Below are 23,884 nucleotides of genomic sequence, written 5' to 3'. Positions count from 1 at the left end.
TACAAGCGTCAGGCCTGAGAAAGACACCGCTGCTAGAGAACGACAGGGACGGCGCATGCTCCGGACAAAACGGGGGAAACGACCTCCAGGCTGGGGAATTGGGGTGGGCTGGATCGGGCGGGAATGACAAAAAGGAAAAGTGTTGCGAGTTCTGTGTTGGGACGTATGCGTGGGAGGAAGAAATGACACCGGGGCAACATCTTCCAGACTGAGAAAAAGGGAAGCCCGCAGGCGGGAGAGACCCAGAGACTTGACTGTTGTGCGGAATGAGCAGAGGCTTTTGTGTGGCCGCCGAGAAATCGGCCGACACTGACCTGTTCGTCATGGTGAGACTAGGCAGTCACCTCTGAACTGCCAGTATGACTTGGAGCATGCTGCTAACAAAGAAAAGTGGACCGCTAAAGGGGGAGTGACGCGGTGGAACTCGACATCGGTCTAACGAGAACGGCTCTGTCCTCTCTCAGGGTACGTCTAGACACCGATGCGGAAGGCCTCATGCCGGCAAAGCGCCGCAAAAGTCAACGCCTTGGGTGAAGCTGGTGCGTCCAGCTTAGTGACGGAACATTCAAGCTTTTAAACCAGCAAGTCGGTGGTTGGATTTTCGCGAGCGCAAGCGGCTCGAACTGAACAGCGGAACTCGTGGTGCCCACGTCCGTTGCTGCTGGGTTTTGTTGATCGACTGTGGAAACTAGAAACACCGTGAATCCAAACTTTTGAACTTGTTGATGCCTACAGCCTTGAAGAGTCCAGGCATGCCTATGTATGACTATCGGAAGCTTGGTCAACAGCCGCGATTATTCCACACACTTACAGGCGGAAGTACCTGCCCTGCCTTGTCGGTAATGCCCGCTCGAAGCATGTCTCGTCGAACTCCAATGACAGCTGACGTAACAGAGCTCCCTGAAAGCTCTCATTCAGACCGACCCTTTGGCGTATAACGGGTAGAGTGCTCTTGTGCAAAGAGTGTGGGGGTCGACAGGGAAATCTCGCTTGTCGCGTACGCTGAAATCTGGTAATTCAATCTGATTTGTGCCGGACAGTTCAGAAAGTAAAGTGCCTGGGGTATTCTGCCAGAGGCCGCTGGTTGACCAGAACTGAACTGGTGAAGCCGTCCGCTTTATCGTGCAGAAAAAAGAAGCCGAACTCGATTATAGTCGCCAATACTATATGGCCGAAAGTGAAATCACGGCACCGCGGGCCAGGTTCTGCGATAGAGGCGAAACTGGCCTTTTTTTCTATGGTACAATGACACGAGCCCTTGCAGAACTCTGTCGTGCACGAAGCCGTTGGATCTAGAGGCCGCGGTTTGAAAGCCGGCAGCCCTTTTTTGTCCATGCACCAGTCAGACGCTTCGTTGAACTCCCTTGGAGCACGTTCTAGAGCGAGATGCCTCCAAGATGAAAGGTCCAGTAAGACAGGACATATATTTCCTTTAACGGGTCCGGGGAGCTTGCCATCTTGACTGTCTAGGACGGCAAACGGTGACAGTCATATTGAACAAAAGAAAAATTTTAGGGGATACGATGAAGGCGCGATGACAACATGGGATGCCGTACTCAGTAACTCGCCGTCAATCATTACAGCCTCAAATTCTGCTGATGTCGCGTCACTGTAGCAGCCGAAACCCTTTCTTTACTCCGTCCTTCCTGCGAAAGCGAGTGGCCTGGATGGCCAGGCACGAGCCACTTTTCCAATTACAGGTAACTCCGGATGTCACAAAGGGATGGCAACTGGTTACACACACTGTTGGAGACACAAAACAGAGAAATCAAGATTGCCTGGAACAGAGAATGATAAAAAACAATGACTATACGTTTTGTTCCTTATCAAGCCATCGAGGCCACGGCGGCATCTCGAGAAAGCGAGACTGCGCCTCCACTGGCTCTCGACAACGGTAGGCTCACTCAGCATGGAACGGGCGCATACGCAGAACTTGTGGTTTTGGCAAAAAGCGACCGTAAAAAGAGAGTCAGAGTTGAAGCAGGCCTTATGGCAGCGGCCACTGCAGCCAGCATCGCTCCAGCGGCGGAAAGGATTCGGCAAAAAGTAGATGAGCAGCGGAAAACGGACTGGTCTCAGCCGAAAGGCGTGAAGCCTGGTTCGAGAAGTCCAGAGAGGCACACTGGGAGAAAACGGCAATTACAAAATGGGATGAAATTTGGATGTTGGTAGTGTTTTGAGCGTAGAGTGAAGCTACATGACGCAACGGGTTACTTAAACTCTGCCGTCGCTTGTTGTGCACAATCTTTAAACCTGCATCATGCGGGCTTGGACGCTCTGTCCTCACCGAAAGAAAAGTCGAAAGGTTTTCGCAAGGTAAGACTCTGAGCACGTCAGACACAACAGCGCATTCTTGAATGGAAAAACGCAAAAGGGCACAAGACACCTTCTCACAACTTCACATCCACCGGCACAGCAACTCGTATGACCACTCAGAGCCGGTTCCAGACATAAACGCGACAGTGTTTGAGTCACAAAAACATGCCTTGTCCGCGTGTGCCAGACGACGGAGGTGACATTCGACAAGACCGAGGCCTTCCTCTCGGCCTACAGCTTTGAGCTGTCTCGCTCGGGTGTGACGGGTCTTGTGCCCGCACCAGCACAAAAACCTCCCAGCAGGAAATGCACGCAAAAACACACCACAGCCGTCCGTCACCACCCGACCTCCGTACCGCACGACGTTCGCAGGCAAACTGTAACGCGACAAAGCGTGGCAGACTGTTCACCGCCGACAAGCTCCACGGACGCCGAAAAAAGTGCTCACGAATGCGGGTCAAACGTTGCAGAAAGCGACCGCCTCAAAGGCGCCAGTGCCGACGGCGAAACCGCAGGCGCCTGACGTTACTTTTAGCGATCGGCTGCCGTTGGACGTACCACTGGTTAGAGGCATTCGAGTCCTTTCTCAATTTTTGTCCAGTTAAATGCGGTTAAAAAAGAACTTTTTACGTTTAATCGACTGTGGGGATGCTTTGTGGTCTTCTCTGTGATGAAGCCGCGGCTGGATACTCGGCCCGCGTGCTCGTGCTGCCATGCACAACGATTACAACCGTCGAGCTAGTTTCTTTAGAAAAAGGTTCGTTCCTTTGGAATGCACACCCCATTTTTAAGGTTGACATTTGAATAGATGTGCATCTCGCTCTCTTCGTGGATTCTAGACGCACTCCCCCATTTTTCAGTAACTAATCCCCAAACTCTCACCTCAGCCACAAAGAGGGAAGAGTGACCTCGCGTCTGTTCGCGCAAGCTGTCGTCAGTCGCAAGACTTTTGCAAATACTCAGGATAGGCCATCACCGTTCTAGCTGACAATGCCTTCTTGCGATGGTGTAAAGTAAAATTGAAACACCCATGCAAAGACTGTGGAACTAAGAAGACAGGCACAGTGCCGCAGCTGCACAACACAGACGTACATGTTGTTTGTACCCCTGCCCAGGATGTGAAGGAAGTTCGTGGTCAGATTCGGAGTCGGGACTTCATACATCGGTTTAGACAATCTTTGCAACTGACATAACTTTTGTGTCGATGAAGGTTTTTTTATGTGTTTTTCGGACCCCCTCCACGGACGAAGCAAGACTGGTGAAAACAGACAGCAAAAAAGTGCAAGAGAAATTGTTCGGCAAACTTCCATGAAATGTGCTCCACCCCGGCAAAGACCGTACAATTCCCAAAACTCCAAGCTGCTTAAATATAGTACCAGCACTTAGACATCCACATGCCAGAAAACTCGTATTCCAAGAAGGCTACACGTGTGTATAAATCTCCGCAGACGCGCCTGTAAGATGATTTACCATCTAATAATTATGACAGCTCAGACATCGGTGAATATTCTTTTCTCCTGCCATAGTTGTGTATTGCAAACCTGGATTCTCAACACACTTTGACATCTTGAGGTGTCTTGTCCCGTGCCAGTCATGTTAGTTCTCCAGAGATGTTTCCTTTTACTACTGTCGAGGGTAGCACCTCTGATCGTGCCCGCGTCTTCCTCTCAGCCCATCTTTGGCGATTCATCTTCAATACGAGAAAACGCTCGCCAGCGGGAGGTGTCAGGTAGGGTGTTCAGAAAAAACAAATGTATTCGTAGACAGACAACGGAAGGCAAAACGATGAGACTGTGAGGAGGTCAGTGACACGGGAGAACTCCTGTGCGGATACAAAAACGGGTGCGATAACAGTGGAAACGCTTTGCTGCGTTGTCTTGATCGTACCCGACAAGAACAACATCTGTCAGCACGCGAGCACACGCACTCATCATGACGAATACGCACACACTCGTGAACGGGGTCAAATGTGTGACGGCAATAGTGAATGAAACACTTGCACATTTCCTCCGCGGCTTTTCAGTGGCAGAGTTATTCGAGGTGTGTCTGCTCTCTTGTAACGCTCAGAAGCCATTGCACACCGTTTTTGAGTTGCCTGTGACTCACGAAACCAGCGCACGATCCCATGTTTCCAAGACGCATGGCCACAAATTTTTGAAGTAGCGACTTGATCCGACAGTACCGGAAAGAAGTGTGGATGGAAAAAAATTTCGCACCGTAACCACCTTGTGCGTCTGTGTGTCGACTGCGCTTCTCTTGATAGAGCGTCTACGTGGAAATTACGATATGCGGCGAAGAAGCTGGCAACAATAAGCTTGAGAAATCCTCGCCTTACAGCTTCGGCGGGGGATTCTTGCATCCAGTGGTCTCTGCACCGTTTCCCTCGTTTGCGCTTGTTTCCCGCTCGCTCGCGGAAGAGCGTTTCTCCTTCTGTTTCCCCAGAGAGGCTATGCAGGAGAGAATGTAGCGTTTCATGTCTTCTCGTGTTCCTTCGCCTCTTCGCTGCTTCTCTTCGAGAGCTAGCCACGTCGTTTCGCTAATGCATGCTACATGCCATCCCTGTCTGCGCAACGCATTGAGTTCCGCGAACTTCCCCGCACACAGCATCGGGCTCTTGTTCCGGGGGAATGGCGGCCGCTGTGGAGAAGACAGATCTCGCTCGTGGCTGTCCGGATTCCTCTCATTTGCTGCATGCGACGCCGCTGCAGCGTCTGCCGGAGCCGAGCTCGGGACCGACGCGTGGTGAGGCTCCATGTAAAAATCGAAGTCTCTCCACAGCAGATCGAGGAGGACGTGAGTGCGGGGATTCGGTCTTGTTCCGTCTCCGCTGTCCTCTCCATGCGCAACGTTTTCCTTCAGAGTTCCTTCACTCGTCCTTACGCCGTCCTCACCTGAGTCGTCTGCATCCTTGTGATCTGTCCAACAGGACTCTCCACGCTCGGACTCTTTCCTCGAGACTGCCAGTGTCTCTCCCTTCCCGGCCGACGCATTCTTCTCCTCACTTCTCAAGACAGATAGCCCAGCCGCATCCTTTGCCGTTCCCGTTCCCTCTTCTCCGCCCTCCTCCCCATCGCCTGTTGCTCTCACCTCGTCCTTCGTCTCCTTCGTCTGTCCGCTTCTCTCTTCTCTTTGAGCTCCTTCATTTTCTTCTGCTTGACCTTCTTCTTCCGCTCTCGGAGAAGCCTTTGCCGCACTCAAAGGAAACCTTTTCAGATGAGCGCCCAGACTGACGAGGTCGACAGCAAAAGGAACGAGAAAAGGACCTACGGGGACTTCGCATGACACGCCCACGCCGCGCCAGGACATCAACTCCTTTCTCACTCTCTCTGGGAAGACGACCAGACAGTCTTCTTCCTCCACCGAGCCCTGTCCTGTGTCTGCATCGGAGCCTGTCTCTGCTTCATGCGTCACTTCGTCCCCCCACTCGTTGTCTTCCTCGGCTGCCGGGTCGCCTGCAGCCTCGCGGAAACGCGTTCGGCTTCTCCCTGCGTCTTGCTGAGAGTCGCCAGACTCTCCACCCTGCATCGCATGCGCTTCTCCTGGCCACACCACACTTTCCCACGGCTTGTACAAGAGAGACGCGACTCGCGACTTGCTCAAGAAACGACCAACGACGGCATCAAAGTGCTGACTCTGGTGAACGAGCGCCCCCCGGCCGCGACTGCTCTTCCTAAGTTTCTCGCTCTGAATGAACGCCGTCCGCAGCAACATGTCGTGAGTCGCCACTCGGCTTATATGCGGAGAAATCCAGTGGCAACTCGACACCGACGGAGGGCCGGCAGGCGAGACGGCCGCGGAAGCCCCGGGATTCGCATAGAAGTTCTGAAGAGGTGCAGGCCATGCCGAGGGCAGTGTCGACATGGAAATAAAACGTAGAGAAGGATAATACGAAGGCGGCAATGCCGTTCGCTGAAGCGTCACACATCGCAAACGAAGAGCCAACATGAAAAACGGCTCAACTAAGTCAAATACGAGACGAGTTCCAGAGCTCCTTCAAACATCTGGTTCCCCCATTCACACCCCAGTGGAGCGACACTACGTGCCTACCTCACACACTGTTTGTTCCCAAGACACACACCACTCAAGATGAACAGTTCTACAATGTAGAAGTCACGCAACTGCGTCTGCAGTTGTTGTGTAAACATACACTCCATGTTCGACAGAAAAGCGTTGCTACCTGGTCGTAGATCGCCTGCGCTGCAGGGAGAAGGAGAGAATTGGCGAGAGTCGCAGGTCTTCGAGTCAAATCGAAAATCGCAGCTGCCATGAGGATTGACAGAGGCAACTCGATCTGCAAAGGTCGCACACTCCAGCACAACAGCTCGTGGTGGTGGAGGACAGCAGAAAAAAAATACCGAAGGCCCTACGCTAAAAAAGGCGTACGAAGACGATTGATGTCTTGAAGAAACGGCGAAAAGGCGTCGAACCGGATTTCATCAAGTTCTGTGTGAGATTTGCCTCCCTCTAGCCTATCGCACTTTTTTCGCTTCCAAAAACCATGCTCTTGCTCCTGTCCTGCCCTTTGTTCTCTCATAGGAGCTCTTCACATCTGCTCTCTTGTTCATCCTGTCCTCGTCTCTCCCTTGCTCTCAGTTTCCTTCCTCGTCACATCTGATTGGCCTTCCCTCTTTCTTTTTCTCCTCATCTTCCAGCTCTCCCCACCTTTGATCTCTGCGCTCTTTCTTCATCTCGTCAGTTCCTCTTCTCAGCTTCTTCCGCTTCTCACGGCCGCCCAGGTCCCGTTCTCTTCCTTCGTGCTTTCGTTCTGCGAACTGTTCCTCCCCTCTTCTCTCTTTTCCAGAGTTGTTTTCCCCTCCACCCTTCCACGGAAACGTTCTCCGGTTTGTGCTCACACTCACATCTCTAAAGGTTTCCACCGTGGAGAGCAGAGGGAAAATGCCAAGTTCGTCTGCAACGTCGCCCATCCCCAGGAGGGCCAGTCCATTTGCGAGCTTCGAGAGCGTCTGCGCTCCGCTGAGGAACGCATGCAGAGAGTCCTCTTCCTCGGAGACAACCGAGAAAGGAGAAGCATCTGCAGACGAAGTGTCAGAGGCGTCGTCCTTTGAAGGCGACGGCGAAGACGACGAGAAGGAAGGTTTACACAGAGACGAAGACAACGAGGAAGACGGAGAAGAAGAAGACGAAGCGTCGCAGGACGATGGCAAGAGACACTGGGAGGTGAAACAAGAGACAACTGAGGCCCGGCGGTGCTTGAGAGTAGACGCCCAGTGAGGGTCGCGAATGTGAAAGACTCCCAGAGCCCAAGTGACCGACGCAGCAGTCTGAGAAGGCGAAGGAGAAAAAGAACAAAGAGTGGAAGAATAAACGCGACCGCAGCGGCGCCAACATGATGACTACAGAGAGAAGAGAAAAGAAGAGTCCTCCAAGAGAGCAGAAAGAGGCGCTTTTCTTGAAACAAGAAGAAACAAGCACACCTGGCAAGGTCGTGGACTTGGGAGGAAAACAGATGTCGTCATTTCGGTACTCTCGTCCAGTTCGTTGCACAAGACGTCGCAGGTCTTAAGGGAAGCTCATTTCTGTTCATCTCTCCCTCCTCACAGAGAGACCACTACTCGTGTTGATGATGACACTCCGAGAAAACGGATATTCAAATTCAGCTGTATCTACCTTTGAGAACATTTAACTCGTATCTCGGCCACTGCACATGACACAGCCAACCAAGGCGTCTATGGCAGTTCTGTCCTTTCGGTGCTGTCCTGGAACGCTTTGATCCGTGTGTGTACATCTCTTTGACCTTGCGTCAAATTCCGCGTCTCCACATCCTCCTTTTCCGCCTCAGTCTCCTCACCTGGGGAGTGAGTTTCATCTCTCTCTGTTTGTGAAGTAACTTGAAGAAGCACGCACTGATGGCTCCGACGAATCGATAGCTTCTCCCCACTGATTCGGGCTGTCGCAGGCATTCGGGGCCTTCCCCGGTCTCGGAAGAAACTGAAGGAGCGTTCGTCAACTGCCCGTCACACGACGCTTGTGTCGAGGCGAGGGAAATGCGAGGAGAGTTGGACGAAAACGCTGGAGAAGAAGAAGCAGCGGGGGAGAAGGAGGGGGGGAAGTGTGGCTTCGCAGCAGAGAACAGGCGAAGAAAGACGTCTGAAAGTTGGTGCAGAGCCCTGTGAAGTTCGACGGGCGGCTTGTAGAAAGGCGAAGAAAAACTTGCCAGCGCGTCTGAGAGCCGAACACAAAGTGCGGCCTCGAGGCCTGGGTGGCACTGCAGAAGATCCAGAAAACGTACAAGAAAAGGAAACGACGAGGGTGCCAAAATGCGCAGAGGAGAAGATCGAGAGGGAGCTCAGGCACCAAGAGGAGAGCGACCGGGACAGCGGAACACTCTTGGTCCAGACGCCCAGAACAAACGGGATGGAAAGCAAGCAAGTTTTGCATGGAGAGAGGAAACGAAGGAAAGCCGCCGAAACACGGAAGCCAGGGTTGCAAACCGCGCCAGTGACGCGGCTGAACAACGGCCTGAAGCCTGACAAACGGAAGAACTGGAGACGCTTGCTGTCTCTGTCGAGAGACTGGAGGTCGCAAAGGGAGAACAGAAACAAAGCCTGCAAACGCTAGGCGAAGCGACATTAGTCTCGTTCCAAACACAACTGTTACCGTAGCTAACAGAGACGAAACAGGGAGGATAGAATGCCGCTGAGGGGGAATGATGCATGCATACCTATATACGGCTACACTGGATAGAACATCGAAAATACAAACAGACTGAAAACGCATGAAACTCTAGAGAGACACAAGGGCAGGAAACACGAGTACCGGACGACTGCAACAAAAACGACTCGGAGGAGACCGCTGACGCATATGGGGCCACAAGCATTCGAAAACAAAAGGACCATCTCCACCACTTCTCAGTTGAAAGAAAAAGGCTCTAACTCCTCATCGATGCTGATTTGTCTCCTCTTCGTGCTTTCACCCCATGTCTTCTTCTTTCGCCTGCTCCCTTCCCATCTGTCTCACGCTTTCGCACTCGCTGCCTTCCCCCCCTCACTTCGTCTCCCTCGTTCTGCCTCTCCTTCTCTCTTTTCTCCTCCTCCCCTTCTTCTCTCTCTCCCCCTCTGGGTGTCTTCGATACTCACTTGCTGGTTTTCTGAGGCGAGGATGCGCAGCAGTTCGAGAGCCTCCATGGCTTCCAAATCTCCCGCGCGATGGGTGACTTCGCGAACGACGAGATTTTTGAGTCGGTCGAGGAGGGGCTGGCGTCTCTTTTTCTTGTCTTTCCAGTCCGAGGAGACTTCGCTCGAGGCGGTCTCTGCCTCCAGCTGTCTCGGCTGTTTGATCAGCTCCTCCTTCTGCGCAGTGAACTCTCCGCACTCGGCCTGGAGTGTATGTACACCCCGGAAGAGGAGGACGGCGTCTCTGCTCTGCAACTCGAACTTCACCTCCTGTAGTCGCTTATGGACTCTCCAAAGGACATCCTCGAGCAGCGACGGCGGCAGACATCCTACATCCCAAGCCTCGCTTCCTCCTTTGTCAGGCCGTGGCTTGCCGCCTCCCTCGAAGTCGTCTTCCCTTTCTCTTTCTTCATCTCTGCACGCAGCGTCTTCTTCACTCTGCAGCGCTTCTTCCCGAATTCTTCTGTTACACTCAGCGAGGCTCGCGACCGCCGCGAGTGTATGTACACAGTCCCTTGCTCTGAATCCCCGCAGTTGCTTGCCCGTTTGTTCAAGGAGACTCTCAATGAACATCCTGAATGGAATTCGAATCCTCCGGTCCTCCTCTTGCTCTCGCTCTCGCTCTCCCTCTCTCTCTCTCTGTGTCTCTCCTTTGTCTTCGTTGTCTGCAAGTCTGCACCGGTCTCCCTGGCCTTCCCTCTGCGCTTTCTCCGCGAAGCCTTCATGTTTCTCACCCGTTTCCACCTCGACACTCGCACGCGCGACTTCCCGTTCGAGGGCCTCTCGCTGGACCTGCTTCTTCGCATGCTCGGCGAAAGCAAAGAGGAGAAGCGCAATGGTCTGAGGCTGTTCGAGAGTCTCCACGCGTCCAGCCAGCGAGGCGACAACGCGGCTGCCAACGAGGTCGATCTGAGGACCCTGCATGCGAACAAACGCATGCATGACGAGGGCAAAGTCTTTCGGAGGCGATGCAGGAGAAATGCGTTTGAGCAGGATGGGAAGAAGCGCCTGGAGAAGCAGGTCGTCACGCACCTCCAGTCTCGCCAACGCAGAGAGGAGAAGAGAAATGTCCTGAAGTCGAAACATGTGCAGACGGAAGCGAACGTCTTCCAGCATGTAGTCGACAAAGGAAAGCACCGGCTTCTGCACGGTCGCGAGCGACCGGAAAATCGTCGCGATATGTTCAGGCCTCAACTCGGCTCGAAGAACTACGGCCCGGTACAGGAAGGCGTCCCAGAGCTCCTTCATCCGGATCTGGCGGCGCGCGCAGTCCGCGATGGCGTTGCGCAGCTCCCGTGGAGTCATCGTGTACACCCGAGAAAGCCGCGGAATCTTCAGCCCCGCCGACCGCTGCGAAAACAGATTTCGACGTGCAGTGGCAGAAAACGCAGGCGAACGAGCTGCACAGACACCCCAGGGAGCTGCACAGACACCGGAGCTGCCGTGGAGGGGGACGCGAGGCGACGGCGCAACGGGAACGCCGAGCAAACAGAGACGAAAGCCACTGACAACGGAGTGGAGAAGAGGAAGAGAAGGAGAAGACGAGAGAGAAGAACAAGTCGAGAGAGAAGAAGACGAGGAAGAAGAGAGAGAAGAAGACCAGGAAGAAGACGAGGTAGAAGAAGAGAGAGAAGAAAACGAGGAAGAAGACGAGGAGAGGAGTGTAGGGCTCCGAGAAGAATCGCACGTAGCGAAGAAACGAGAAGGAGAAGAAGAGCGCGACTCAGACGAGACGATCGCCGCGACGCCGCGCTTTTCCCTTCTTTGAGAGGCGACTTCTCGCCTGCGAGTTCCAGAAAGACATCGACCAGCAGAAAAAGCAGAGGGGCGAGGGTCTGCGGGCCTCACGGCCCTCGTTCCGCCCAAGAGAAAAGTTACCATCTTGGAGGAGTGAGGAGAGAAGAAGGAAAAAGAAGCTTTTCAAACCTTCCAAGACTGTGTTGGCCACCCTCTCTGCCCTCAGATCGCGTACGACATGCAGCGGCGCATGCACTGTCGTTTGTGAGATCTCAGGTCGCAGCCGAGCTTGGGCGAGAGGCAAGAGCTGTGACGAGACTGGAAGGCAAGCAAGGAGAGAGGCCAACTGACGAGGTTCTCGCGAGACAGAAAACTGCGAGAGTTTCATGTAGAGGACGGACGGGGGCCAACCGCTCGCAGAAAGAAGAACGACCTGCCGAAACGAAAGATCACGAGAGACGGCGAATCTCCATCTGCCTGGCGCCGGATTGAGATCGGTTCTTCTGTCTCCTCACTCCCTTCAAGGAGGCGGGAAGACGATAGGTGTCTCTCTGGTTGCTTCTGTTCCTGCGCTTGTTCAGTTTCTTCCCTCTTTCGTTTTCTCTTTCGTTCACCATCGCCCCGGTGCCGTATCGATCACACGGTTTTCTTGCCCGTACATCTCTCCGCTGTGTCAGAGTGTCGAAACGCGTCTTGCATGCTTCCCGAGCCGCCAAGCAGGCCTTCCTCTCTCTCCAGCTGTTAACTCCGGGGGAACACCGGTCGCGGAAAGCACGGACTTCCTCCTCGCGTCTCCAGGGCCTCCGGGGTCATGCATCTCCGCACAGAGTGCGACTCTGGAATACCACAGACGCAGAAGAAAGAAAATCCAGAGACGCCCGCATGTCGCAAAGAGGCGCAAAGAGGCGCAAAGAGGCGCAGAGAGTCGCAAAGAGGCGCAAAGAGACGGAGAGACGCGCTCCTCAGCGCCTCTTCTGTGTCAAAACTGGAGTCGCTTGTGCGCCTCTCTTCTCTCTGTCTCTTTGTCTCTCTGTCTCTTTGTCTCTTTGTCTCTTTGTCTGTCCACTGTTCTGTTCCGTCGTCGACCTCGCAGGATTGTTACCTGCATGCGGCCCCCCTTCAGCCTCTCAGAGAGGGTGTCTATACACTGAGAGGTGCATGCACCGAAAGAAGTCCAGCGAGAGCGGCCGGCTCGGTCGCGCCTAGTTTTCTCCGGGGGGTCCGGAAGCGAGAGCCTTCATCGACTCGCCTACGAGTGCGTGAACGTGGAAGTACTTCGCGACGCAGCGATCCGTGCAGCTCATTTCAGAGACGTCCAGCGCGACTTCTGCATGCTTGTGGAGACAGCGCGTATAGCAGGCACCGATGCAGCGAGAGACAGTGTCTGCAAAACCTTGCAGCTCCGCGAGAGCAGCAACTTGTGGGGTGATTCTGTCGGAGGCGTACAGAGAAGAAGAACCAGAAGAAGAGGGAGAAGAAGAAGAAGGAGAAGAACCGAGCCGAGAGGAGAAGGATGCCCCCATGGTAAGGGAGCAGAGAGCGACTCTGTGTGGAGTGAGGGGGAGGGGAAGGGGACTGGGGAGAGGAGACGCCGTGAGGAGCGTAGAAACAGAGGAGAGGAGGATATACAAAGACGGAGCGAGACAGGCGTCTCTCAAGGGACAAGAGGCGTCAAACGAGAACAAGAAATGCAGAAGAAGCGCGATCAAGTGAAGAAGAGAGCGAAGGGAACGACATAGTAGAGAGAGAGAGAAAACGCGAGAGAGAGAAAGGAAGAGAAGGGAGAAGGGAGAAGGTGAGAGAGACCTACAGGGGGGAAAGCAGGAGAGAGAAAGGAGAAGAAAAGAAAAAAAAAGAACGAATCAGGAGGGAAGGGAGATGAAGACAAACGACAGGTAAAAGGTTCCCGGGAAGCAGACGAACCGTGGCAGAAGGAAGGACGCGAAGAGGAGGCCCAGAAAGGAGAAGAAAGCGAGAGGAAAGGCTCGCGGCAAAAAGGAGTAAAAAAGTGAAGAGAAACAGGTGATTGTGAATGCGTGGAGAAGGATGGAAGACGAAACTCGTTGTCGCGTCCACCAGCTGAAGGAGTTCCCCTGAGACGCAGAAAAAAGAGGAGTGAGGAGCGGATCCAAGTGTGAAGGCCTGTTGAAGAGTTCTGAAGATGAAGAACACCGCGAGAAGAAGAAGGGCAAAAAAGAAAGGACTCAAATTCGCATTGCCCCAGAAGGACGAAACGCATGCAGCACAATTTCCACGAGACGAGACACCGCAGAGCGCGGACGGTGTCTCCTCTCGAAATTTTTCTTCGATAAGGCAGATTTTTCCCCAAATTGTCACGCGAGTCGTTTCTCTAAGAGACACACTACCTTTCTTTTTACTCTCCTCTTTCTTCTCCGGGGCATTTTCCTCCCCTTGCGTTGTGGGCGGAGCATGCATGCGTGCATGCAGGAACTGAGTGTGTGTGAGAAGAGACCCAGACACGATTGGATTTCGTAATTTTAGGCGTCCAGCCAACCTCAGAGTCTCACGCTTTGTTCACCACAAAAACGGCTCTAAAAAGTGAAGAGGAAAACATGCTTCTGAAGAGAAGGGAATGCGGCTTCGCATTCCGGATCGCTTTTTCCACTTCCCTAGCGGGTCGCAGAAACAACTTCTCTGAGTTCCTTGTGTGTTGTTTAATATTCCTCGTATTAAACTGTCGGCACTCTTGCAGACAGCCTCCTCCCCAAGGCGAAACAACGAAAATAACATCTCCGTTTTTCTGCATGTCTGCGAGGTCTTGGTCCCACAACGCTCACCGTTTTTTTTCCACATATACACATATATATATATATATATATATATATATATATATTGTATGTAAGTGTATGCATGCATGAATGTATCTAGGTAGATAGACAGATAGACAAGTAACTGAATAACGTAGATGGACATCGATATGGTGTGTATGTAGGTTCGCGCTTTTCATCTGGGTAAACATTTTGAAGGAGTGGAGGGTCCGTTTTTGGGCATCTGCCGAGAAGCGGTTGTCGAGTTTTTCTTATAAAAAGGAAATTAAATTCAGTCCGCCATGGAGTGAAACACAACACTCAAGGAGGGAAGAGCCTCCCCGTCCCTGTCTGTAGAGGAAACTAGGCAGAATCATTACTGCACCCCCATGGTTAATGACTCCAGCTTCCAAGCAACCGTGAGCACCGATAGTATCATGGCATTCAACCATTTTCCCCGCATCTCTGAACGCCGCCGACCCTGAGTCTAAATTAGAAGCCCAGTCTTTGATTTTGCACTCGCCAGCATTGTCCACTTTCGGGAACGCGGAGTTCGCGCTTTGCATGCGGCGCGAGTTCAGGTGCGTTTTCTGCGAACCGGACGTCTGGTGGGGGCTTCCCGAGACGCCTCCAAGTGCGAGAGAAGTTCACCGGGTCCTGCCCTTCGAAGACTGGAAGCTTGGCTCTCTGTGGTCTCCGGGAGTTCTGTTTGCATGAACGATCCATCGCAAGTTCCGCTTGTCACCGCTTCCTCACGCGTCCACAGTCTCTCTGCTTGCGGGTCCCTGGTGTGCGAAGAAGCAGCGATCGCAGCTCCCGACCCCCGAGAAAAGGTTCACTTCTCCTTGGAGTGGACAGTCGCCCTGTCGCAGGGAACCGCCTCACCACTGCAGATGAGGGGGAGGAAACTGTGTTTCTGGGGGGCTACCAGTCCACAAATCGAGTAGCAACGGAGCAGACACCGAGGCCGAAATCGCTGGGTGCTGCACCGAGCGTGACTTGTAAAATAAGCGATGCCGGGAAATCTCAGCTCTTTGCATGAATGCGCATCGCTCACGCAGCGAGCGCCTGCTGCCTGATGGGGAAAAGTCCGATGCGTTGCAGACACAGTTTGCGCCACAGTCTCACAGTCGGTGCAGAGTCGCAAACGCGTGAGCGGGTGACGTTGAAGAAGAAAACCGAGAAATGACTTTTTCTACACTCCCGCAACCTAGTCTACTCAGGCAGATGCGAGGGAATGTTCTTCCTTTTGGGGCCGCACAGGAAGCTGGAGTTTCTCACGGCGCTCCGGAAAACGGAACGGGTCAATGCTGTGTGCGTCACGGACCTTTCGAAGAGAGTGGAAGACCTCTGGAAAGACAACCACACCCCATGCGAACCTTCTCGAGACACGAAACCGTGACGAAGAAACTTTCTGTCGTCCTTCCAGCTAAATATCTAGGCAAAAAACTCTGTCACTCTATTCTTTCCTTGCAGAGATTGCGGCAAACCACCTCCGAGCGGGAGGCGCTTTCGCCGGACGTTCAGAAGGCACTTTCAGGCACACAGCCGGAACTGTTGAAAAATCCTTCAGTGAGAAAATCACTACTGCAAGTTTCTTCCGCAAACTCATGGCGGGGCCTTTTATCGGCTGTTCGCCTGTCTCGAAAGACCCTCTCCATGTTTCTCGTACGGGGACGGGATTCCTATCGTGTGGAATTCCAGGCGACAGGGTTTCCGAGGAACCATGGAAAAGCAACGCGCTAAAGTCGTCTGTCCCTGAGATGTAGCGGAGACTCGTTTTCTGCATCTGTGTGTCTGCGTGCTTTTCAGAGGCTGGAGAACGGAGGGATCGCTCGAATTCAAAGGGCCATTGACACTCTCTTTAGAATTCGATTTCCTCTTTCCTGCCGCGCTCTTTCCGCTGCGACACTCTCTGAGAATCAGCGCTCACCTCCATGCACAGTGTCGTGCTTCGCGCGCTTCAATTTTTCACTTTCTTTTCCCGAGGCACTGAGACCATGCAATACCCGAGAGCAGCTCGATTCCTTTAAACAAAGTGCAAGAGTGTCGGCGACCTGCCGTCGGCCCTAAAAATGTCCTGAGATTCTCTTTCTCAAGCTAGGTTCTTCCCCCCTTCAACAGAACATGTGACAGGTGTGTCGCGTTAGGTGAAACACAACCACCCTTCTCCAGAACCATTGAGATGCGTTTGCTGAAGAAGACGTATCTCAGGGCGAGTCCGAGAACTACAGGGCTAGTCGATGGGTGAAAAGAGTCTCTCTTTCTCCCTTCCGAAGAACACTGTTCGAGCAGGCCTTCGCTGGTGCCCTGCAAAAGATGAACATGCGCTCAAATTCCCTGTAAAAGAGACCCCGCCCCAGGTGGACGGAGATGTTGCGCAGTGCCACAGCCTGTTGACGAATCTAGCAGACGCTTCACCGCCACAAATTCCTCCAGTTCTTGCTGAGCTGCGAAAAGATACATTCCATCTGAGAATCAAACGACGAAGGCCTCCTCCACTGAAGTGTAACTCGAAACCGGTGCTGCTGGCAAGAAGACTCTGCCCGTCCATCGTGTGACATTATTTCGCACTCTTGTGTCATGAGCGCGGGAGGACCGATGGGAGGAAAAGGCATTCTGCTCCCGTTTCCCTTCCACTTTATCCCATTGCTCGAGTCCTCTTTCAACAGAACAAACTGTAACAGGCGCAAAACAGTCCATGTTCCACCTCTTTCCTGCGGAGTTTCGGAGCCACACCGAAGAGAGAGGGCCGGAACGCATGCACGATTTTTTTTTCGGCGGCGGGCGGCTTTTCGCGCGACATTCGCGCTGTCTTCGTTTCCCCTTTGCATTGAAGCCTTCCTTCTCTGTTTTCTGCTCTCGCTGCTCCCGCATTGGACGCGACATCTCTCGCGCTTTTGCTTCACCAAGACACATGCCCACCTGAGAGTTCGAGCGAGACCATACCCTCCGCCCATTGTCGGTGTCTGTTCAACTGCAAACGAACCTCCCGACACCGTGGACCTCAAACATTGCTTTTCTTCGGCAAAGACTCTCGCAAGTTGAATCGCGACTGTAGCTTCCAATCTCTGGACACAGCCCCCCCCCGGTCATCTTTGCCTCTTCCTCCACTTATGCGCGTCGATCTACGCCGTTTTTCGTCGCTCTTCTTGCGCTTAAAGTTTTGAGCTCTCGGAGAGACGCGTTTGGGGTGTCTTGCCTCCTCTCGCGTTTGCAGTTCTCTCGCTTCCCAACCAAAACGGGCGTCTGCCTTCCTCTTTCGCCTTCTGCCAAGATGCCGAAAGCTGCCTCTGGACTCTCAGTGTCGGACGACCCCCTGGCCTACATGGACCAGCTGGACATCAACACCAAGAAACTTCCGCAGTATTCTCACGTAAGGGCAGCAGAAAGATTTACTCTCCTCTTTTAAATGCGTTCAAGACTTCATTGAGGTTCAACTCACGAGGAAGAATCTCTTTTGGGTGCACCAGGCTCCCCTCACGCTGTGCGAGGTTTTTCTAGAAGGAAAACGACGGCAGCAGTAGAGTCTTTTGACGTTTCCGACTCTGCAGCGATCCGCAGAAGAGCGAAGAGTCGCCTGTGTGGTTCATGTCTCTCCATCGACTAGATCCGTCCTGACCTTTCTTCACCTGTTCTCATGTCGCTCGTCAACCTGCTACGTTCGCCTTTCTTCTCATCTGTTCTCTCCCCTCTATTCTTCTCGTCACATGTCTCCGTTCTCGTCGCCTTAACAGCTCTTCTCTCTCGTCTTCTTTTCCTTCTCGTCCTCCCTCTGCTTCTGCTTCATTGTATCTTCACCCCTTTTTCGTCTTTCTTTCGTATGTTGCAAACCTGGCTCCGTATTTTCTTGTCTCCCCTCTGCATTGCTGCGACCATTCGCACTGTCGATACCTGCTCTAACCTTGTATACCGTGCCCCGCTATTCAGCTGTGTACAGCTCCGAACCAAAGGGAGAGGCAAGTCTTCTCGCGTCGCGCCTGTCTGAAAGTCTACACAGAGACAGCGAATTGCAGCTCGAAAGAGACGACCAGGAGACGCCTGCCTTCATCTCTCGGATTCCCCTGTGCTCCTCCTGTCTTCGTTTCTCTCTTTTTTTCAAGTTTTTCCTGTTGTCTGCCGTGCTTCGCTCTGGACCGGCACCCGTTTGCTCGCTTTTCCTCACTAGACAAGTTGTCCTGTTTTGTTCATGTCCTCCCGCCCGTCAGGTCATTGAAACATCGCCGCGCGTCGGCGAGCCGGAGCGCCTCGTTCGCATCTGCCGCTGCTGGCAGTCGAAGAAATTTCCATACTGTGACGACACTCACAAAGTGAGCTCTGTTCTTCAGTGTCTTCTCTCTCTTTTTCTCTGTCTTCTTCTCTGTCTTCTTCTCTCAGTTGTACTTCTCTGTCTTCTTTCTTATTCTTCGTTCTTTCCTTGTTTTATGCTCTGTTTTGTCAGCAAGGCCGTTTGGTTTGTTTTCTTCTCCTTCTTCCTGCTTTTGTTCTCTTTCCGGTTCACGCTGTCTTTCCTGTTGGTTTCCACTGTTTGCATTTCTCTTCGTTCTTCCATGTCTCCTTCTCCAGCTGATGATGGAAGCCGGCGACGATGTAGGTCCCTTCGAGGCGAAGCTCCGCGACAGTCGCGGCGACAGTGGCCAGAAATTGAAGAATGTTGCCGCTCTGCGCGAGCAGAGTCGCGTGGAGTCTCCCTTTCTTTCTCTTCGTCGCTTCGCCGCCTTTCGAGGCTCCGAAATCCACGCTCCTCTTCCCGGACAAACGGCGACAGTCCGTGCGAGACCCGTTGTCGCAGGTTCGCAAAAGACTCTGCATGCGTCACCGTAGCTCCGAACGCATCCCCTCTCTCTCTCTGTCTTCTTCCCTCCCCCTGTTTCTCCTACTCTTCTCTCTGACGAGGGAGCGCGTTCTTCGGAAGGCTTCAGCGTTCGCGTCTCAGACTCTCCTGAAAGCCAGTCCAGCGTCTCCTGTTCACTCTCCTATGTGCATGCGGACAGTCGCTGGGGTCTGTTGCTTCATTGATGCTGGACTGGCTTCTTGCGGAAATGGATTTTCCTGCCTTTCGCTCTGTTTTGTCACCCCCGGGGAGAGGCAGTCACATGCATCGAACCTCACACAGAGACTCGCTGCTGGCCCTTCCAAACGCATTCACGAATCCGCGTCCGGACCGGCGAATTCAAACGGTCGACGTCTGTCTGTCCAGCCTGATGCCCACCTGTCTTTAGCCTTCAGTCTGACGCTGTTCCTCCCTCCTGAACGAACTAAGGAAGTTTCAAAGCTGTTGGCACTCTTTACACTCGGAACTCTTGCATGTGTATTTCTCACGTTCGCGACTGCGATGAGTTTCCATTTTCTCAATTCTGTTTTCTCTTTCAGCTGCACTCTTGAGCGCCGCTGTCGGTTACGCCGTTGCAGAGGCCGCGCTTCGCCGAGGCTTTGGCCGTCCGTCTGCTTTTCTTTCGACGGAGAAAACTGAAAAGACTGTCCCTCTCTCTTCTGACGTTGCGACCGCCACCCTCTCTGCTCGCTACAGCCTCTAAACCGTCCACCCCCGCAGTCGAGGAACAACGAACAAGCGGCAAAATGCTTCCTCCCTCCAAAATGCGAGAACAACGACCATATGCATGCACGAACGCATCCCGGCATCTGATTACAAATATATGCATATATACATATATCTTTATTCATGTATTTATGTCTGTATATGGTGTGAATGCGAGTTGATGATGTACCTGTGAAGTCCGTGGTGTCGTTGTTAGAGAGAGTTCTTTATTCCTTGCTAGGCTCACGGAATGCGCGTTGCTCTTTTGTTTCTCCAGCAGACCGCCGCAGGTGGAAGGTGCTCTCCACTGTTCCGTTTGCGTGAGTCGAACAACGCGTTGTGGTTGCGTTCCGAATGCAACGCAGGTTTTACGGTTAGCGCGTTCCAAGTCCGTCTGACGAGACATGTTTGGGTATCTGGATATCGCGGAGTTTTCCGTTTTTGCAACTCGTTTGAACGCTCTGGCCCACCCTCAGTTCCCCATCTTTCTAGCGAATCCTGCAGAGAGCTGAGGAATCCCTCCCCTCTCCGAACGCTGCGTCGAAAAAAACGAACTGAGGCCGTTGTCGGAGTAGTCTCAGAAAAAACTCAGTGTCTCTGCGCATCGAACCTCGTTCACAGGTGGAGAAGTCACCCGGTGTCTCTGGAGACAATTCTAGACGAGTCTCTCCCGACGTGAGACATCTTGTTGAGATCCGACGGTGGCGGCTCGAGAGTGAAGCAAGTGAAGGAGCAGAGAAAAAGCGTTGCACTCAAAAAAAGACACAGCCTGAAAGGACTCGCTACTTCCGATGTCGCTCTACGCGTCACCCGGTGGCCAAGCCGCGCCGCCTTCGTCTTCAGCTTTGCTGCGCCGGCGACTTGTCCTCTCTGTCTTCCTTCTCCTCTCTCCTCTTCTCTCTTTCCCCTCTCGTTTGCGCGGCTTCGACCTTCTGGAGACTCGCAGTGCAGCTGAGTGTCGCGGAGCGGCGGCACCAGCGGCGAGCGGGCGCTTGGAGTCGTCAAATGCAGAGAGGGAACAGCCTTCGCATGCAGATCCACTGCCGCAGAGACAGAGAGGACAAAGTCGCCGGCGCAGCAAAGCTGTGCCTCGGTCCGAACAAAACCACCATCGCTGACGCCACCGAAGAAAGAAGAACGAAGCAGAGGCGCAGGAAAGCATGCTGGACAGTCTAGACCGCATGCAACGAGAGAAGAGAGCGAAGACAGAGGAGAGAAACTGCGTCTCTTTCTTTGTCCTACCATCTCGTTTTCTTTTTTTTGTAAACACTCTCACCTTCTCATCTACTGAATCGCACGGCTCTCCTGCGTTTTTCTCTCCTTCTCCTCGACGGCTGGAGTCTCGTCCTCCCCCCCCCTGTGTCGCGCCTCGTCACTCTCTCGCTGTTTCACTCCCCCGTTTTTTCCGTCCTCGGTTTCCACATCTGATTCCTCGATGCTCACCGTTTCACTGCCTGACTCTGAGTCACACTTTGGGAAGCGCGTTCGCGGCGGCTGGGGTGTACTTTGTGTCGTCGGCGACGTTCTGATAGAGGACAGGAAGAGCGGCTTTGCGTACGGGCAGCGCGTTTCTCAGTTTCTCGCCTGTCGGCTTGTCTCTCGCCAGGAGGAAGTCGTCCATAGTCAGCCAGGTAGTGATTTGCAGAAACTGGAAAGGCGCCGTCGCCGGGTCCTTGGCGCGCAAGAGACGAGTGAACAGATACCCTGCAGAGCACCGGAACGAGGAGAGGAGAAGAACATGCAGCGAGCGAAGCGGGAGAGAGGGGGGAAACGCCGAGGATCCGGCGATACGAAAGGGCAAGGACCGAAGCAGATCGAAAAAAAAGGTGACGAGAGAAGAGAAAGAAGCGAGACGAAAACTGAGGACGACAGTCGATCGACAGAAGGATCTGAGGCATCCGAGAAGGAAACGACAGAAAGAAACGAGCCTGGGGACGGCACAAAAACGCATCGCGTTGCCGCCTCATGGAACAGAAACCACATGCCGAAAACGAACGAAAACGAAAACGAGTGCTCTCCTCCTTCTCCAAGTAACGACCTTTCTCTTCTTCTGTCACCTGTGCTTTTCGGTCGTTTGTTTGTCTCTTCTGAAAGCGGTTTCATCACCTTCCTCATTTCGTTCCCTCCCATTATTCTCGTTCGCCTCTTTTCCTCGCTCTCGCGGCATTCTTCTCCTCTTGCACCGTTGGGTCCTGCCGCCTCCTTCCTCCTGCTGGTCCCTATGTTCCCTCCCTTTTTCTACGTTCCGTTCCGGGCATCTCCTACCCTCGCCTCAACGCTCCACTTCCTTGGCTCTCCTGCTTTGCGACGTCCTCGTTTCTTCGCTTTTCCTCGCTCTTTCTTCTTCTCGGCGCCGCTCCCTTTTCCTCCTACCTTGTTGCTGTTGGTTGAATCGACAGCAGTCCTTGGCGCGGCTTTCGAACTCGCGCATCTTGTCCTTGTCGACGCTGAAGAGACTGACGAGTGCGAATTTGTTTTGAGTCTCCAGCGGAAACATTTCGTAGACGGTGTCGTCGTCGGGATTCGCGAACGAGTAGCTGAAGCCGAAGCCTGTGAGGAGGCAAATGCTTCGCGCCAGGAACGAGACAGGTCGACACCGGCTTCCCCAGCTACCAGGCGCCGCGGCAAGCGCTGCCGAGGCCGCAGCCGCCGCCGCGCGTCCCGAGGCTCCCGAAGCCATCGAGAAATCTCAAAAAAGAGTCAGGAGGCAAGTGGTAACAAAAAAAAGGAGGAACCGAGAACAGAGAGGAGAGGACGCGCAGCGAGACGTAGAGAGGCGACGCGAACACGAAGAAAGACGCGGAGAGGAAGAAGATGAAGAGGAAGAAGAATCGACGCGAATCCAGATGAAGAGGAAAATACGAGGAAGGCGCGCGATGGAGAGGAAGAGAGACCACAGGAGACGCAGACAGAGGACCAGAAGCGAAAAAGAAGCGACCACGGTGAAGAGAAGACGGAGAGGAAGCGAGAACAGAACACACGAACAGAAAGAGGGAGAAGAAGGCAGACAAAAGAGAGACAAAACGAAGAAACTCCGGAAAAATGGTGGCGGTCGCTCTACCACAGGGGAGACAGAGACACGACAGAGAAGAGAGGGGCGCGTCTCGCTTTACTTCGTCGAGACGGCCTTCGCGACAGGCGCTCTCATCCCGGAAGAGGAAATCTTTTGAAGAAATCGGCTCATTCTTCTCTCCAGCTTTCTTCTCGAAAGAAAACCGCAAATCCACCTCTTCATCGACCGCTCGACGAACTCGTGCGTATTGTGCATGCACAAACAAAACACCGCAGAGACGGCTGGACCGACTGTCGCTCGGTCTCCACCGTATTTCGGGAGTTTTCAAAATCGTCTCTTTTTTCAGTGCCTTCGTCTCCCTTTCTTGTTTCACGAGGGCGTTCTCCTCAGATGCACTTGCGTCGCCACTCAACGTCTCTTGCCCTCTTGTCGGTCTCGCGGACTGACGCGAGAGGTCTCGACAGGCCGGAGAGATAAGGAAAAGGCGGCAAAGGCCGTGTACAACGGCTTGTGTTTATTTTCGAAAAGGGAGTCATTTACGTTCACACACATATTTCGGAAAACGTAAGAAAAGGACTGCGAAAATAAATCCGTTCTCTTTCGAGGCGCAAGACGCACACCCTTGCTCTCTCCCTTCTGCCAGCCATGCGAGAAGAAAACGAAAGCCCTCGCCCAAGCGGAGCAACTCCGTTTTTCCACCCTCCACTTCACAGAAGGCTGCGTCTCAACTTGCTGTCCGCATCTCCACGAGTTCTGTTTCCTCTCTCTCCCGGCTTTTCAAAGAGCCTCCTCACACAGACACTCGCTGCGCTGTCCTCATAAATATGTAAGCACATATACGTAAATGCACATGCGTAAACCTACGTGGTCGAGTCATTTCAATACTCCAAATACGCGTATATTATGCATATATATATATATATATATATATTTGTACATATATATGTCTAGACTTGGACAGGAGAGTCTTCTCGGTGTCCCTGCGTCTAGCGATACGCCTGCCACTACGAGTTATCGGAATACGAACGCCGGCTTTCGTCCTTGTTGAATCTCTTGTTTGTGTTTTTCTGTTGACTTTAGGAGAGAGAGGAAAACGCATACTTAGCGCAGTTAAAGTCACGAGTTCTTGACAAGTTTCTTCCAGTTCCATCATCTAAATACACCGTTGCAGTGGTGTGCTACTGCAGGTCCTTCCGTCTGGGGGCGCCACTGCCAAGAACAAGAGCTCTGTCTCATAGATGCTAACTTCTCGGTTGGCGGGGAAAACTCCATGTAGAGAAATGGCCAGAAAACGCAGCTCCCTTCTCGGTTTGTAGTGCCTTCGGCCTCAATGCCAGACGCGCAACAGTCATTGCAGGACGAGAACCAAGTCTCAGTC

General features: G+C 53.1%; 5 protein-coding genes across 5 annotated transcripts; 1 reads left to right on the top strand and 4 right to left on the bottom strand.

Moving 5' to 3' along the window:
- Positions 1-4,647: 4,647 nt before the first annotated feature.
- TGME49_260840 (hypothetical protein) lies at positions 4,648-11,330 on the bottom strand (the record flags this gene model as incomplete). The annotated part of the gene is made up of 5 exons (XM_018781251.1): positions 4,648-6,225; positions 6,494-6,607; positions 7,176-7,598; positions 8,126-8,542; positions 9,414-11,330. 5 exons carry the CDS (start codon positions 11,328-11,330, stop codon positions 4,648-4,650), a joined length of 4,449 nt encoding a protein of 1,482 aa, XP_018637086.1.
- A 1,058-nt stretch (positions 11,331-12,388) lies between these two features.
- On the bottom strand, positions 12,389-12,709 carry TGME49_260850 (mitochondrial import inner membrane translocase subunit TIM10, putative; the record flags this gene model as incomplete). Its single annotated transcript, XM_002365207.1, has 1 exon — positions 12,389-12,709. The coding sequence occupies one exon, from the start codon at positions 12,707-12,709 to the stop codon at positions 12,389-12,391; it is 321 nt and encodes a 106-aa protein (XP_002365248.1).
- A 283-nt stretch (positions 12,710-12,992) lies between these two features.
- On the bottom strand, positions 12,993-13,622 carry TGME49_260860 (hypothetical protein; the record flags this gene model as incomplete). Its single annotated transcript, XM_002365208.1, has 1 exon — positions 12,993-13,622. One exon carries the CDS (start codon positions 13,620-13,622, stop codon positions 12,993-12,995), a length of 630 nt encoding a protein of 209 aa, XP_002365249.1.
- A 3,200-nt stretch (positions 13,623-16,822) lies between these two features.
- On the top strand, positions 16,823-19,514 carry TGME49_260870 (zinc finger cdgsh type protein). Its single transcript, XM_002365209.1, has 4 exons — positions 16,823-17,330; positions 18,163-18,264; positions 18,521-18,746; positions 19,328-19,514. Exons 1-4 carry the CDS (start codon positions 17,232-17,234, stop codon positions 19,489-19,491), a joined length of 591 nt encoding a protein of 196 aa, XP_002365250.1. The 5' UTR covers positions 16,823-17,231; the 3' UTR covers positions 19,492-19,514.
- Positions 19,515-20,958: 1,444 nt separating this feature from the next.
- TGME49_260990 (hypothetical protein) lies at positions 20,959-22,173 on the bottom strand (the record flags this gene model as incomplete). The annotated part of the gene is made up of 2 exons (XM_002365211.1): positions 20,959-21,197; positions 21,867-22,173. 2 exons carry the CDS (start codon positions 22,171-22,173, stop codon positions 20,959-20,961), a joined length of 546 nt encoding a protein of 181 aa, XP_002365252.1.
- Between the last annotated feature and the right edge of the window lie 1,711 nt (positions 22,174-23,884).

Source organism: Toxoplasma gondii, chromosome VIIb, assembly GCF_000006565.2.
Source record: "Toxoplasma gondii ME49 chromosome VIIb, whole genome shotgun sequence".
Classification (NCBI taxonomy): domain Eukaryota; phylum Apicomplexa; class Conoidasida; order Eucoccidiorida; family Sarcocystidae; genus Toxoplasma; species Toxoplasma gondii.
Note: the sequence above shows the minus strand (reverse complement) of the source record. Positions and strands in the feature narration are given on the sequence as shown.